General features: G+C 39.7%; 2 protein-coding genes across 4 annotated transcripts; both read left to right on the forward strand.

Annotated features, from left to right (window-relative positions):
* Nucleotides 1-1,767: 1,767 nt before the first annotated feature.
* On the forward strand, nt 1,768-5,954 carry LOC142941693 (cell cycle control protein 50A-like). Of its 3 annotated transcripts, none has more exons than XR_012951527.1 (7): nt 1,768-2,027; nt 2,559-2,678; nt 2,755-2,862; nt 3,407-3,494; nt 3,576-3,722; nt 3,843-4,165; nt 4,461-4,601. XR_012951527.1 is itself a non-coding variant. In XM_076083714.1 (7 exons), exons 1-7 carry the CDS (start codon nt 1,803-1,805, stop codon nt 4,636-4,638), a joined length of 1,089 nt encoding a protein of 362 aa, XP_075939829.1. In that variant the 5' UTR covers nt 1,768-1,802; the 3' UTR covers nt 4,639-5,954. The 3 variants fall into 3 exon arrangements, 1 of the variants encoding a protein (XP_075939829.1); XR_012951526.1 differs by lacking the exon at nt 4,461-4,601 and adding an exon at nt 4,351-4,412; XM_076083714.1 differs by having other exon boundaries at nt 3,843-4,049; nt 4,445-5,954.
* An 859-nt stretch (nt 5,955-6,813) lies between these two features.
* Nucleotides 6,814-9,313, forward strand: cox7a2b (cytochrome c oxidase subunit 7A2b). Its single transcript, XM_076083715.1, has 4 exons — nt 6,814-6,969; nt 7,314-7,403; nt 8,560-8,644; nt 9,071-9,313. Exons 1-4 carry the CDS (start codon nt 6,952-6,954, stop codon nt 9,127-9,129), a joined length of 252 nt encoding a protein of 83 aa, XP_075939830.1. The 5' UTR covers nt 6,814-6,951; the 3' UTR covers nt 9,130-9,313.
* Nucleotides 9,314-12,680: the final 3,367 nt, after the last annotated feature.

The raw sequence follows: 12,680 nt of genomic DNA on the forward strand, positions 1-12,680 counted from the left end.
CCGAGGATAGGCTGAGATCCAGCCACACACACACCCATGCAATGAGAAAATCCTACAGATGACAGCCAAAACTGGCTCTGATGATGTTATGAATATGAATATGATTCCTATTATCTGTATTTGGATGTATTGAATCATATGAGTGATAAAGAAAGTGAAATATATAGTTATATAGTGTATAAAAGTACAATGTAAGAGCTGCAACAGCTGGTTCGAAAATGATGACCTCGCCTGACCCCTTTGTAATAAAAACCTCTTATTATTCACTTTATTCCACTCTAACCATTTTGTAATAACTACTGATCAGTTATGCTATGACTTAAGAAAGTTTTTAGGGATCATACTGCATTATTTCAATAACTTTTTATCACTGAAAGTGCATTTTTTCCAGGCGGAGCTGAATGTTTTCAATTTCAGCTGTGTAATCTCTTATTTTTCTATATTAACCAGTAACATATACACCAATCAATGTATATCAACACATCTCACAAGTGTTACCAGTATTCTAGCATCAAAATTATTAAAATAGACCTTGTAGTTTGGGTAGTGTACTCAAAGGAGTAGGAGTATGCAATTTCCGAGCAGGGGGCTAAAAACAGGCCTAGGAAAAATCCCAACGCCCCAAACGAACCACGATGACTTGAAGACGCTGTTAAAAGAAAGTCAATCTGAATCAGGTTTCACATCAATGTAGCACAAAACTGATCATATTGTTATTCATAAAACACATAAAACAATGTATCGAAGGTTTACTGACTCAACTACGACCGTCTGTGAAGAAACACTAAAACGGATGTTTTGTGATGGGATGCTCGTCTATAGTTGATGATTTAAGAACAATTAACTCAACAGACTTTTAAATCAGTGTGTCGTCTCATCACTTGTTGCTGGCAGTATTGTCTATTAGTATATATTGCCATACTTGTCCATGTATTGTCCCGTTGGCTAAACGTTAATAAACCAAATTATATATCAGAATCAGCTTTATTGGAATTTGAATCTGTTTTTTCAGTTGCTCTCAACGTACAAAGACAAAAAACAAGAACAACAAAGTAGAACAAAGGTAAGAATAAACATTTAACGACTATTTACACATATACATATTTAATCAAAAGTATATATATGAACGTAAAACACAATGACAATGAAATGGAGATAGTAATGTAAGAACTCTGAATGGGTTCACTTCTACCTGGCAGTGAGAACAGCTTGGAGTATTTGTTGAAGTATCTTAACGTTGTATTTAGAGCCTGTGTGTGAGACGGTGGAAATGTGGTTTTACGCTGGATTAAAAAATGACCTTTGAAAGTGTATGAAAAGTATAAAAGGAACGAAACTCCTCATCCCAAAATAAGATTAATAATGTTAAATATTAGTTATGTATCGTTCCAGTTTATTATTATTATATAACAACACTGAATATCTGGAAAAGTACTTTATCAGCGTGTACTCCAACGCATCACGAAAAGTATGGAATTTTATAGCTGAAAAAGATGTGATAACAAAGTTTAAATATATATATATAAACATCCATCTCTTTAAAATGAGTATTGAACATATATATATATATATATATATATATATATATATATATATATATATATATATATATATATATATATATATATATATATACTATATATCACATTATTTTTGTTGGATGAATTGGTTGATATGTGAAATTTCCGATATTCCCGGCAGCACCTGAAGGCAGCACCAACCGCCCACCCTTGTGACTGAATTAGTGACGTCACTGCGTGGTTGCTTTTCACTTCCGTGTTTTGTAAAAGCAGCAAAAACCAATGATGGCGTCTAGTTACAACGCCAAAGACGAGGACGGAGCCGTCACCGTGTCGCTGCGGAGCAAGAAGCCGGAGAACACGGCCTTCAAGCAGCAGAGGCTGCCCGCCTGGCAGCCCATCCTCACCGCGGGCACCGTGCTGCCGGCCTTCTTCATCATCGGGCTGCTCTTCATCCCCATCGGCATCGGGCTGTTCGTGACGTCCAACAACATCAAGGAGCTCGAGGTGACGACGTCACGCCAAATCTCGTGCAACAATTGCGCAATTTAACTTAAATCCCGCATATCTGGAGGTTTCCACGGCGCTTGTAACGCAACATCAACATTATGTGAAACGTTAGGCTTCACCGGTAAATTCGGCTAAACACGTGACCGAAGATGAGCTTTTATTTAAATAATAAACTTCACATCTAACTCCCAAAACATTGCTTTTGTCTGTTTAATGGAAACAATAAAATGGGTGATTTTTAAACGGAGTTTGGTGTTTTCACAGGACGGTTTCCTTTGATAATCTTTGTTATTGTAATTCAATAACAGTGATAATTTATCTTTATTATGTATGATGTGTAATCTGTGATTGTATCATGGCTGCAGCCTTATTACAGATAGACTATTAATTTACATAAAAACAACAATAAAACGTCTTTACTTTGACTATTTCTTCATCTTCTAACCAGATTTTAAGCTCCATTTTGTGGTTTTGCTCGAGTGTAACGCTCGCTGTAGCTACTGTTTCTATATTCTATGTATTGTACAGATTGACTACACGGGAGCGGACATGTCCAGTCCTTGTTTCAACTGCTCCCAGAACTTCAGCTGGAACAGCACCAGGCCTTGTACCTGCACGATCCCCTTCTACCTGGAGCAGCCGTACGAGGTGAGGTCGCATGCTGCCGATGCTTGTTGTCTTGCGATGCAATGTCTTTTATACTTTATTATTTCTAACCCTACAGAGCAACGTCTACGTGTATTACGGCCTCTCCAACTTCTACCAGAACCACCGGCGCTACGTGAAGTCGAGAGACGACAGCCAGCTGAATGGAAACATTAAATCCCTGAAGGTACCGCGTCTGATCTGTTAAAGCTGTGCACGAAAACACGAGTTCAAACGTCGGAAACCACAAAATCCTGAGACGGTTTGTTGGTTAAACTTCCGTTAAACTCAGTCGTTTGACGGTGGTGTTGAGCACGTTGACCAGAAGCGTCGTCGTATATTAAACGCACCAAGGAGGCTGATATCAAGGCCGGTTCTCCAGTGAGAACGCAGGTAAAGATTGTGAATGTTTCTGGGTCTTTTATTTATGAACTGAAGCCGTTGAATCGCTCTTCAAAGCCGCAAGACTCCATCGATGAAAACATGAATTTTACCTCCAAGAACACGCTTCATGCGACCTCCACTTAAAAACTTCAGCTCAGCTAACTTTGACTTAGCTCGTGCTAGCGTTCACGTTACGCAGATAGAGTCGATCTTTAATTAATAGATACATTATTAAGGTAAAAACTGAATTGATCCCAGACCGCCTCACGAGTTTTGACCACTAGGTGGCGTTAATCTTCAGTCTCCTTCTCGTCTCCTCGTCTCCTTCTCGTCCTCTTCCCTCACAGGAGCCCAGTAAGGAGTGCGAGCCGTACGCTTACCACGAAAACAAGCCGATAGCTCCGTGTGGTGCCATCGCCAACAGCATGTTCAACGGTGAGAACCAGAACACGACGCATCGATTTCCATTTTAAGAATCCACTTTTATGAATCTAAACGTCCTTCTTTTGGCGGCAGACACATTGGAGCTGTTTTACAACGACCCCAACGGCACAAAGATCCAGATCCCTCTCAACACGACCGGCATCGCCTGGTGGACCGACAAGCACGTGAAGTTCGGGAACCCCGGAGTCGACAACCCGAACCTCACTGCCGTCTTTCAAGGTAGCAGCGGCAGCTTTTGGGTTTAAGTTCAAGCATACTGAAAGATCATTACCTCCTGAACCTCGACACATACGGACATTGTCAACACGCACTCGTCCGTCTCGGTTCTTTCTATTTCAGGAACAACCAAGCCGGTGAACTGGCGCCGGCCCGTCTACGAGCTGGACTCGGATCAGGACAACAACGGCTTCATCAACGAGGACTTCATCGTGTGGATGAGAACCGCCGCCCTGCCCACCTTCCGCAAACTCTACCGCATCATCGGCAAGAAGAACGGCCTGGTTCCAACTCTGCCGCGAGGAAACTACACGCTGGAGGTCGTCTACAGTATCCTTCATGTGAAACTCACCACAGTTTTATAAATGAGAGAAGAAGAAGAACACATTTGACTCCAGTAGATGCTGAGAACTCTGGTCGTCTCAAACACAATGAAACCCTCACAAGTAAGTTCATCACAACATGTGGAACATCTGCACAAGTCATCAGGTTTCCAGGTGTGAACATGTTCAGAGAAATGCTGATGAAGGCCTTTTGTTCCAAAGCACAGACATGAAATCAGCTTTTTAACATTCTTATTCTTTCCTATAGTTATTAGTAACCAGACTGTCTGTTTTTTATGATCCTGCAGCGACATGAAAGCATCAAGTGACAGAAATCAGAAATAAAACGTAAATAAAAAGGTAATTTTGATCGGTAGACGAACCTTTAACCGGTTGAACCAGATTACCCCGTCCGCAGCTTCGAGGGCAGGAAGCGGATGATCCTGAGCACCATCTCCTGGATGGGCGGCAAGAACCCGTTCCTGGGCATCGCGTACATCACCGTGGGCTCCGTGTGCTTCTTCCTGGGCGTCGTCCTGCTCGTCATCCTCCACAAATGCGGCAACCGGAACAACGGCGGCGACATTTCCAACTGAGCCGGGGCGGCCGTCCGTCCGTCCGTCATCCAGAGACACCCGACACTGGTACATGAATATTAAAATATGTAAATAAAACAGTTCTTAGGGCTTGAAGCCGCTGATTATTTGCGAAAGCGGACGGAAAAGTAGCCACAAATTTACAGCTTTTGGCAGATGTTCAACGTCGGACTGATAACTGCCTTCACTGTAGAAACTGCAGTCAGAGTTTCTGGAAGAATAAGTCAGTTTTTACTTATTAAAGCCATGTTTACCAGCCTGAGGAGGAGTTCACATCCTACAGTTACACACTGATTATTGCTCTGATGCCAATTATTTCGTCCCGTACTGATCCGATACCAGTGCATTAAAAACAAACATATATATACGTGAACAGCTGTACGCTACTCCACCTGTGTAGATGTGATCGCTGACTGCTCTTTGGCCACAGAAACATGCTTACATCTATTTACCATTACCTCCTGGCATTAAAGAGAAGCCCGCAGTTACAGCAAATGTGATAAATATATGAATACTTATACAGCTCTTTATTTTGGGATAAATACTGTTCGTTGCACCTCTGAGCTTCAAGCTGCTGCAGTCAAAGTGAGCTGGAGTGTCGCTCGGAGTCCCGCGTTGCATGCTGGGTATTTTCCGAGATGTAAATGTGATCATTGAGCCGCTCGGGCCGCTCGTCTTTGTGCCTCGTTTCGTCTGTGACATCAGCCCAGTTTCAAACTAAAACCAAGCTTTTTGCTGAGTCGTTTAAATAAAATGTAAAATAATAATTTTTAAAAAAGCGTCGAGCAAGTTCCACGTCAGAGGGAACAGAAAAGGTTTGTAGCTCGGGAGCTGTACAATTAATATGTTTAATTGTATTTATTTGTAGTAAATGTTTGCATTGTAAAGCCGGTATTTGCACGACTGACTTCAGGGTTTGTGTGTTTAAAGTTTGACGAAGTGTAAACTGAGTGAGTCGAATGCAGGAAACTGAACGCTGACGCTGCGTCGTGGCTTCATTCATTGTCGTTAACATGCAATAATATTAATAACAATATCAACACAGCATGATATGACTCAATACGTGTGATTTAATGTGCGTTAGTCTCATTTACAGCCAATGCACATCACTGTTCCACACATCCTGCCATCGTTAATACAATAGATGCTGTGTGTTTAAATGTGCAAGTGACAATGTTAGTTATTGTTTTCTTTTAATACATTTCATCCAATCGTCTGCAATCATGAGAAGCACTTGATTCAACATTTCTTTTTATACTTCATCTGTGTCGTGTCGTTGCTTTAAATGAATAAATGTGTCGTTTAAATTCAAACTAGTTCCTCTGACTGACGTGTTTGATTGTTCCCCGCTTTGCTTCATCAGCATGATGTTTAGGATGTTATCATAGGTTTACTTAACATGAGAGAAACTTTATTGATACCCAGGAGAAAGGACACATGCAATTTAAAATGTAAAAATAAAGAAAGACTTCAAGAGATGTGTACAAATACATCACAAAAACACTGATAATGTGTCGTATATTAGGGAGGATTTAGAGTTGTGCTTCTGAATAAACACAAAGTATAAATTATGTGTTTTGAAAGTAGACAAAGTATTATTTTATCAACAGAACTGGAAGAAGTACTCGGGTATTTTATTTCAGTAATATAAGTGTATAAATGTTATGTTAAAAGTTCTGCATTAACATTTTTAGTTAAGGGTCAGCATCAACAAATACTGAAAGTACCAAAAGTAAAAGTACTCATTATGCAGAACAATGTATATATTATGTTATTGAATCATAATTATTGATGTAATAATGTGTTCATGACTAACAGCTGGTACAGGTGAAGTTTATTTTAATTACTTTATAGTTTAACATATAATAATGCATAATTTAATTACATTTTTTATCACCATGAAATACAGCTTTTTACGTTTATATATTTCAATATTAATATCTAGAAATGATTGAGAAAATGTAATATTCCTAATAATATATATTATATATATATATATTGTATATTATATTATTATTCAGAAACAAAAAAGAGACAACAAATAGAACAGGTATGCTAAGAACAATACAATATGTAAAATATATAAATAAAAAAGGAAGTCATAAAAACAATGAAACATGTAAAAGTTAAGAATAGAACAAAGGAAGAGTGGCAATAAATTGTGTAGTTCGTATTCAATACTGTAGGTGGCAGCACAGCGCGCAGCACAAATACAGTCTGCCGTCAATCTCAGCGAAGAAGAAGAAGAAGCTGAAACCGGAAGCGGCTCTCTTTTGTCCTTGTGTGAGAGGCGACTGTAGACGGACTGTAAAGATGAACAGAAGCATATTTGTAAGTTTATTCTCCTCTTAAACTTAAACGTTTGTCTAGTAGAAATATAATTTAACTAATAACGCGGATATATGAGCTGAAAATCGGTGTTAAAAAGCAAAGTGCGGCTCCATTAAGCTAGCTATGAACTGAGGTAGGGGTCAAATTCGGGTAACGTTAAGACTCCGCCGCCGGAAGAGTTAGCATTAGTTTAGCTTTCGTGCTAGTTTTACGAGCATTCTCTCGCCTTTTAATTTGTTGTATTTTATATGTAAACGTGGGCTTAACATTACATTTGTGTAAAGCGGGTTCAGTGCGTCCTCGCCTGTGGTGACTTCTTTGCTGGTGTTCCGTGTTGTTCTCAGGCTCTCCAGCAGGTGGCGCGGCGGACCATCTCCAGCTCCGTCCGCCGGCAGGTCGACAACAAAGTGCCGCAGAATCAGAAGATGTTTCAGGTAAAAGAGAACACAATCGTCTGATTTAAATACACATTAACTCCGCTATAAGACGTTTATCTACCACATAACGTCCCTTATTATGTGACCTAAGAGCAGTGGTGGAATGTAACTCAGTACATTTACTCAAGTACTTACACATTTGAGATTTTAGGTAGTAATCCTGCTTTTACATTAGTACACAGGTATTAATAATCTAATGGTATAATAAGTATTATTATTATTATTATTATACTGTCACATGTGATATTTTTTCAGCTTTTAGTACTTTTATTAAGTACATTTTCCTGATTATGCTCATACTCTTACTTTAGTAAACTTTTCAGATTAAGAGCGGATATATACCATATTCTGCCACAGAATAATGAAACCTCAGCCTTATGAATATAAGGGTTATGAGAAATGTTGCTGAAACAGCAAATCAGGACTTCAGAGTTGTTTTAAAAATGTCTTCAAATCCAGAATAAATAAAAACACTCACTGAGAATCTTGAAAGGCTGAAAGCAGACATTTAGTGACTTTTGCACTTTGACGAGGTCGAGTAGCAGCTTCTTTCTTGTACGTTCTGACGTTGGTGGGCTCACTTCCTGGTTCGGTTCCTCCCGGTTCTACAGTGAACGCTGCATGTCTCCATCTCTTTAGCCGTGGTTCTTCTCATGAAGCTCTGAAATCCTTTTAGCTCCAAAGATAAGTGTTCATCGTGTGAACGAGTGGACTACTAATGACTACTACTACTAATGGTGCATGTCTCTCTGTGTTTGACCTGCAGAATATGTGATTATCATTTCCTCTTAAAGATTGAATGAGTTGATGTTAGATGAGGCTGTGCAGGAGATCTCAGGCTTGTGTTCTTAAAATAAATAACTTTTAGATGTCGCAGACTAAACGGACTGGTTTCATGGCTGGAATATGTTTTTAGTAACTTCAGCAATGATTGAATCCAGACTGCATGACGAGCTGGAGCCGCTAAACACGACACAGACGCTTTCTTTAGTTTGTAATCATAAAATCAAAGTACGTTGACCGAGGGTACGCGTTAACAAAAGGTCTAGATGTGTTTAAAGGGTTAGTTGCAGTCGTATCATTCCTCCTCACATTGATTTATTGAGTTCCGCGTTGTTGCCGGTTCTAAGTTCTCCGTGTTTGTGGTTCTCAGGAGGACAACGGGCTGCCCATTCATCTGAAAGGAGGCAGCGGAGACGCCGTCCTGTACAGATTCACGATGGCTCTCACCCTCCTGGGTGAGAACAACACTGATCCTCACCTTCTTACCTGCAGAGTGCTTTCATTCCTCGTGTAATCTAACGTGTGTTTAATAACGTAGTTGTGGCCACACCTCTTTTATGATTTAAAGTCACAGCGAGAGAGGAGTCGCTGTCTTTGTCGTCTTTAATGTGACGTGTTTTAAAGGGAAACATTTTTCTTTATAAATCTTCTGAACATTAATGAGCAGAACTCCACTTCAAAGATGTTTCAGTGAATACTCAAAAGATTATTCCCACTTTTTAAATTGTTTTAATGAAAACTGTCTTTTGTGACTTTGGTTACTTTGTACAACAGGAACGCTCACAGTTGCTTATTTTATAACCAACAGTAATTTAAATAGTGTTCTGAAGATGTGATCAGATAATTGTGTTGATTAGTTGTTAAACCGGTTTCTCTTCCAGGAGTCGGGTTTGTTGTGTACGAGCTGGTGAAGGCGGCGTTCCCTCAGAAGAAAGGTTAACTCCTCCCCCTCAGATGTTTACATTTCAACATGAATATCTATATTCTGTAAAAAAAAAAGATCAGATAACCCTCCGCCTGTGTGTTTCCTGTCATGATGGGATATTGTTTCACGTTCATGGGATCAATATTTATTTCTTGCTGATGACCTGAGGATCAATAATAATAAAGATTACCTCTCATGATGTCTTTCTCTGAACTCTTACTTGTTTACACGCACGTTTTCAATATAGTTTGATGCAGAAAATACAACTTTAATGATTTAATACAAAATTTAAAGCAAAACAATCTTGTGCTGTGTTTAAAAATCAAATGTCCTGGTTATGATCAATAATCAAGAACTCTACTTCTTTGGTACAGCAAATAATAATAATACAGAAATATGATTATTAATGATTATGAACAGGAAGTTATTTCTTCCTCTACTTAAATTCAACGGCGGTGGAAAGAAATCTAGTTTGTGGTTCTCATTGCTCTAAAATATGACTTTTATATTTTATAAGAAGACACCAACAGTTTTCACTGGAACTACTTTCCACCAAAGAAATAGTCCCTTTGTAAGCTGCGTACCGTGCAATAAACCCAAAACTATGTGCACGACTTGATAGTCTGACCATTTAGGACACTTATTTTTAAAACTAATGCAGTAATTACAGCGCTGCAAGAAATCCTCTCTTCTCGAAGGTCGCAATGTTTTGTTGAAACAGTTTTTGAGATATTTTGGTGATCTTTTATTTTTTTTTGGAGAATGTAGTTTGTGTTGTATTGACGTGTTTCTATTATTTTGTCCACCCAATTTAGGCTACAGTCACACATCTGAGACTCCTCAGTGTCTTTAGGGTCCTCACTGACCCGTTACTCTGTATAGTTACTGTACTTATGAACTACGGCAGAAGAAATGTAAAATAGATATAATTTGGCTGCGCTGACTTTTTAAAACAAATTTCAAAACTTAAACATGTTTAATTCCACAATATTTTTTCCACAGAATACACTTGAGTGCAATATATGTTTTTAAATGTTTAATCAGGGAACTGCACAAAGTTTTCCAACGAGCACAATTTATCCTGTAACTCTTCCTGTCTGAATGTTCAGTGCTCTGCCACTAGAGGGCGACGTTTACAAAGAGATCGCCTGAGAGTCTCAGTCAACAGATCTCCATGAAGAGTGTTTTAGTGGATTAATGCCCTTCAACCACTCAACCTGTCCATGTTAACTTCTGCTGCTTCTGGGCATAAACAGGAAAGTTAAAGAATTTAAAAAGGTTAATTATGCAGATATCTCCCGTTCATGTACGTCTTTGTTTCTTTGGGTGGATTCGTCCCTGTTGTCTGTTTTAATTTAACTCCGGAGTGCAGACGGCCTCGGGCCAGTTCCGCTTTCGGTCCACACCCAAAATACCCGACAACACATCGCTGAACGCTTTACAGCCAGCAGAGAGGAGCTGAAGCTTGAATACAAAAGTAAAGAAAAACATTTCAGGAATCTGCTGTGTCAGCTGTAAGTCTCTGATTGGACGATGCTGAGAACCAGGAAGAGACGAAGAGAGTACTAGAGTCTTCTGAGGGTCCTTCAGCCACCTGTCAAAATTTAACGATTTAAACTTTATGGTTTTGTTAAAGAGCCAACTAGTGGTATTACAAATGTATTTGATGACTTATAACAGATGTTTGAGGTGCTGCTACTCATGAATTTGTCATTTTGATGCACTTTAGTCGGGGCGACTGTGGCTAAGGGGGATAGCAGGGCCGCCTTTCTATCAGAGGGTTGGCGGTTCAATCCCCGGCTCCGCTAGTCGCATGTCGATGTGTCCTTGAGCAAGACACTTAACCCCAAAATTGCTCCTGTAGTTGAGCCTACGGTGTAGAAATGTGATAGACTCTGAATTGTAAGTCGCTGTGGATAAACGTGTCTGCTAAATGACTGTAATGTAACTTTAACACATTTTGGAGTTCAAGAAATTCTTAGATTCCATACAAAGTTTTGAGATTTGAGGCCGTTATTTGGTGCTATAACCAGTTCTGAGATTATAACAATTAATGTGGAAACTAACACATTACAAACATTTTAGGATTCTGCAAAATAATTTGTTTTAATTTTAGCCGCAGAGACAGAATCGCACTCATTTAACTTCAAATTCAAGTCATTTTAACATTATTTGTGACTTTGATGACACACGAAGGCCAAGCTAAGCTAACGAATTGCTTAGTTTCACATTCACATGAGTTATGTTGTACCAACTACGTCTAAATAAAGCTAACTGGCTTGCTAGCTTAGCTAGCGTTAGCTCCTAGCAAGCAATTGAACATCCATTGATGCTAATGAGGTAATAACGTCCTCACTACGCAAAATAACTATTAACCTGTGTTATAACATATGAATAATGCTCATGTTGGTTTGTTGTCTGGCGTCATTCTTTTGTGTGTCTTTACGATGAAGTAAATACGGTAACATTACATAGATGTGATGTTTATTAGGCCACAAATGAGACAAAAATTTGCATTAGCTAGCTAGCGCACCCCGTGTCCCTCCGCCGGTACGGTAATACATTTGTAATTTTCACATGTTCATTCATAAAAGCTACAAGACGTTTTCATTTTTAAGTTTCTTGGGGTTGGTTTTTACAAATTTAGGGACACAAAAATTGCACCGTAATGAAGAAAGAAAACATTTGGGATTCGCCTTCATTACAGTTTTTGGATGACGAGATTTTTGGACACCTTGACTTAAATCGCCCTTAAAGTGTGAAGAGTTGTCTCTATTTATCAGCCCTGTGATTGGCTGTCCACTTTTTTTAAATTGTCATAAATTAAAGTTTGTGCAGCTGTTGCTTCTTTTATCAAATCCTGCCCAAAGGACCACAGACACTTCTGTTCAGTCCCTGAAAAACCCGGAATGATTCATTCAAAAAAGAGGGAAAGACTGACTTGTGGGTTTTAGTATTTCTTACCAGACTGTGTAATATTTTCCCATCGATTCACGAAATGAAAAAGAGGCTAAAAATCCCCCCCCCCCCCCCCCCCTCGCTTCTGTGGCCGAGACGCACAGAAGCGCCTCCATCACCGCAAAGGAATGCAGAAAACTATGTAAAAGTTTCCGAGTGTGCGTGTTCGTCCCTGCGCGCGCGTGTGTGTGTGTGTGCGTGTGTGTGTGTGTGTGTGTGTGTGTGTGTGTGTGTGTGTGTCTCCAAGCACTTTTTTTGGAGAGGTTACACATCATTTTTTGGGATGTCGTAAGAGCTCGCGGCGGAGGCAGGCAGAGCTGGGAGCAGCCCCCCTGTTAAGTAGCAGATCGTGTGGAGAGTCTTCCCACTTGGAAAGAGGCTCGCCGACGCGTCTGGGAACCACAAAAAAAACACCAAAAAAACCCACCGCTGGAGCTCTCTTTGACTTCAGCACACCGGACCACCTCACGCTTTCTTTTCTCAGGTTGGGGGTCTACAACAGAGACTTTAACCTTTTTTTCATTTTGATTTCTTGAAACAAAACCAAAGAAATTCGACTCTATAGGTCAGTTCTGCATGATTTATGATTTTTTTCCCCCCTCAGGTGA

Source organism: Anarhichas minor, unplaced genomic scaffold (genome assembly GCF_050575085.1).
Source record: "Anarhichas minor isolate MPS153535 unplaced genomic scaffold, ASM5057508v1 ptg000136l, whole genome shotgun sequence".
NCBI lineage: Eukaryota > Metazoa > Chordata > Actinopteri > Perciformes > Anarhichadidae > Anarhichas > Anarhichas minor.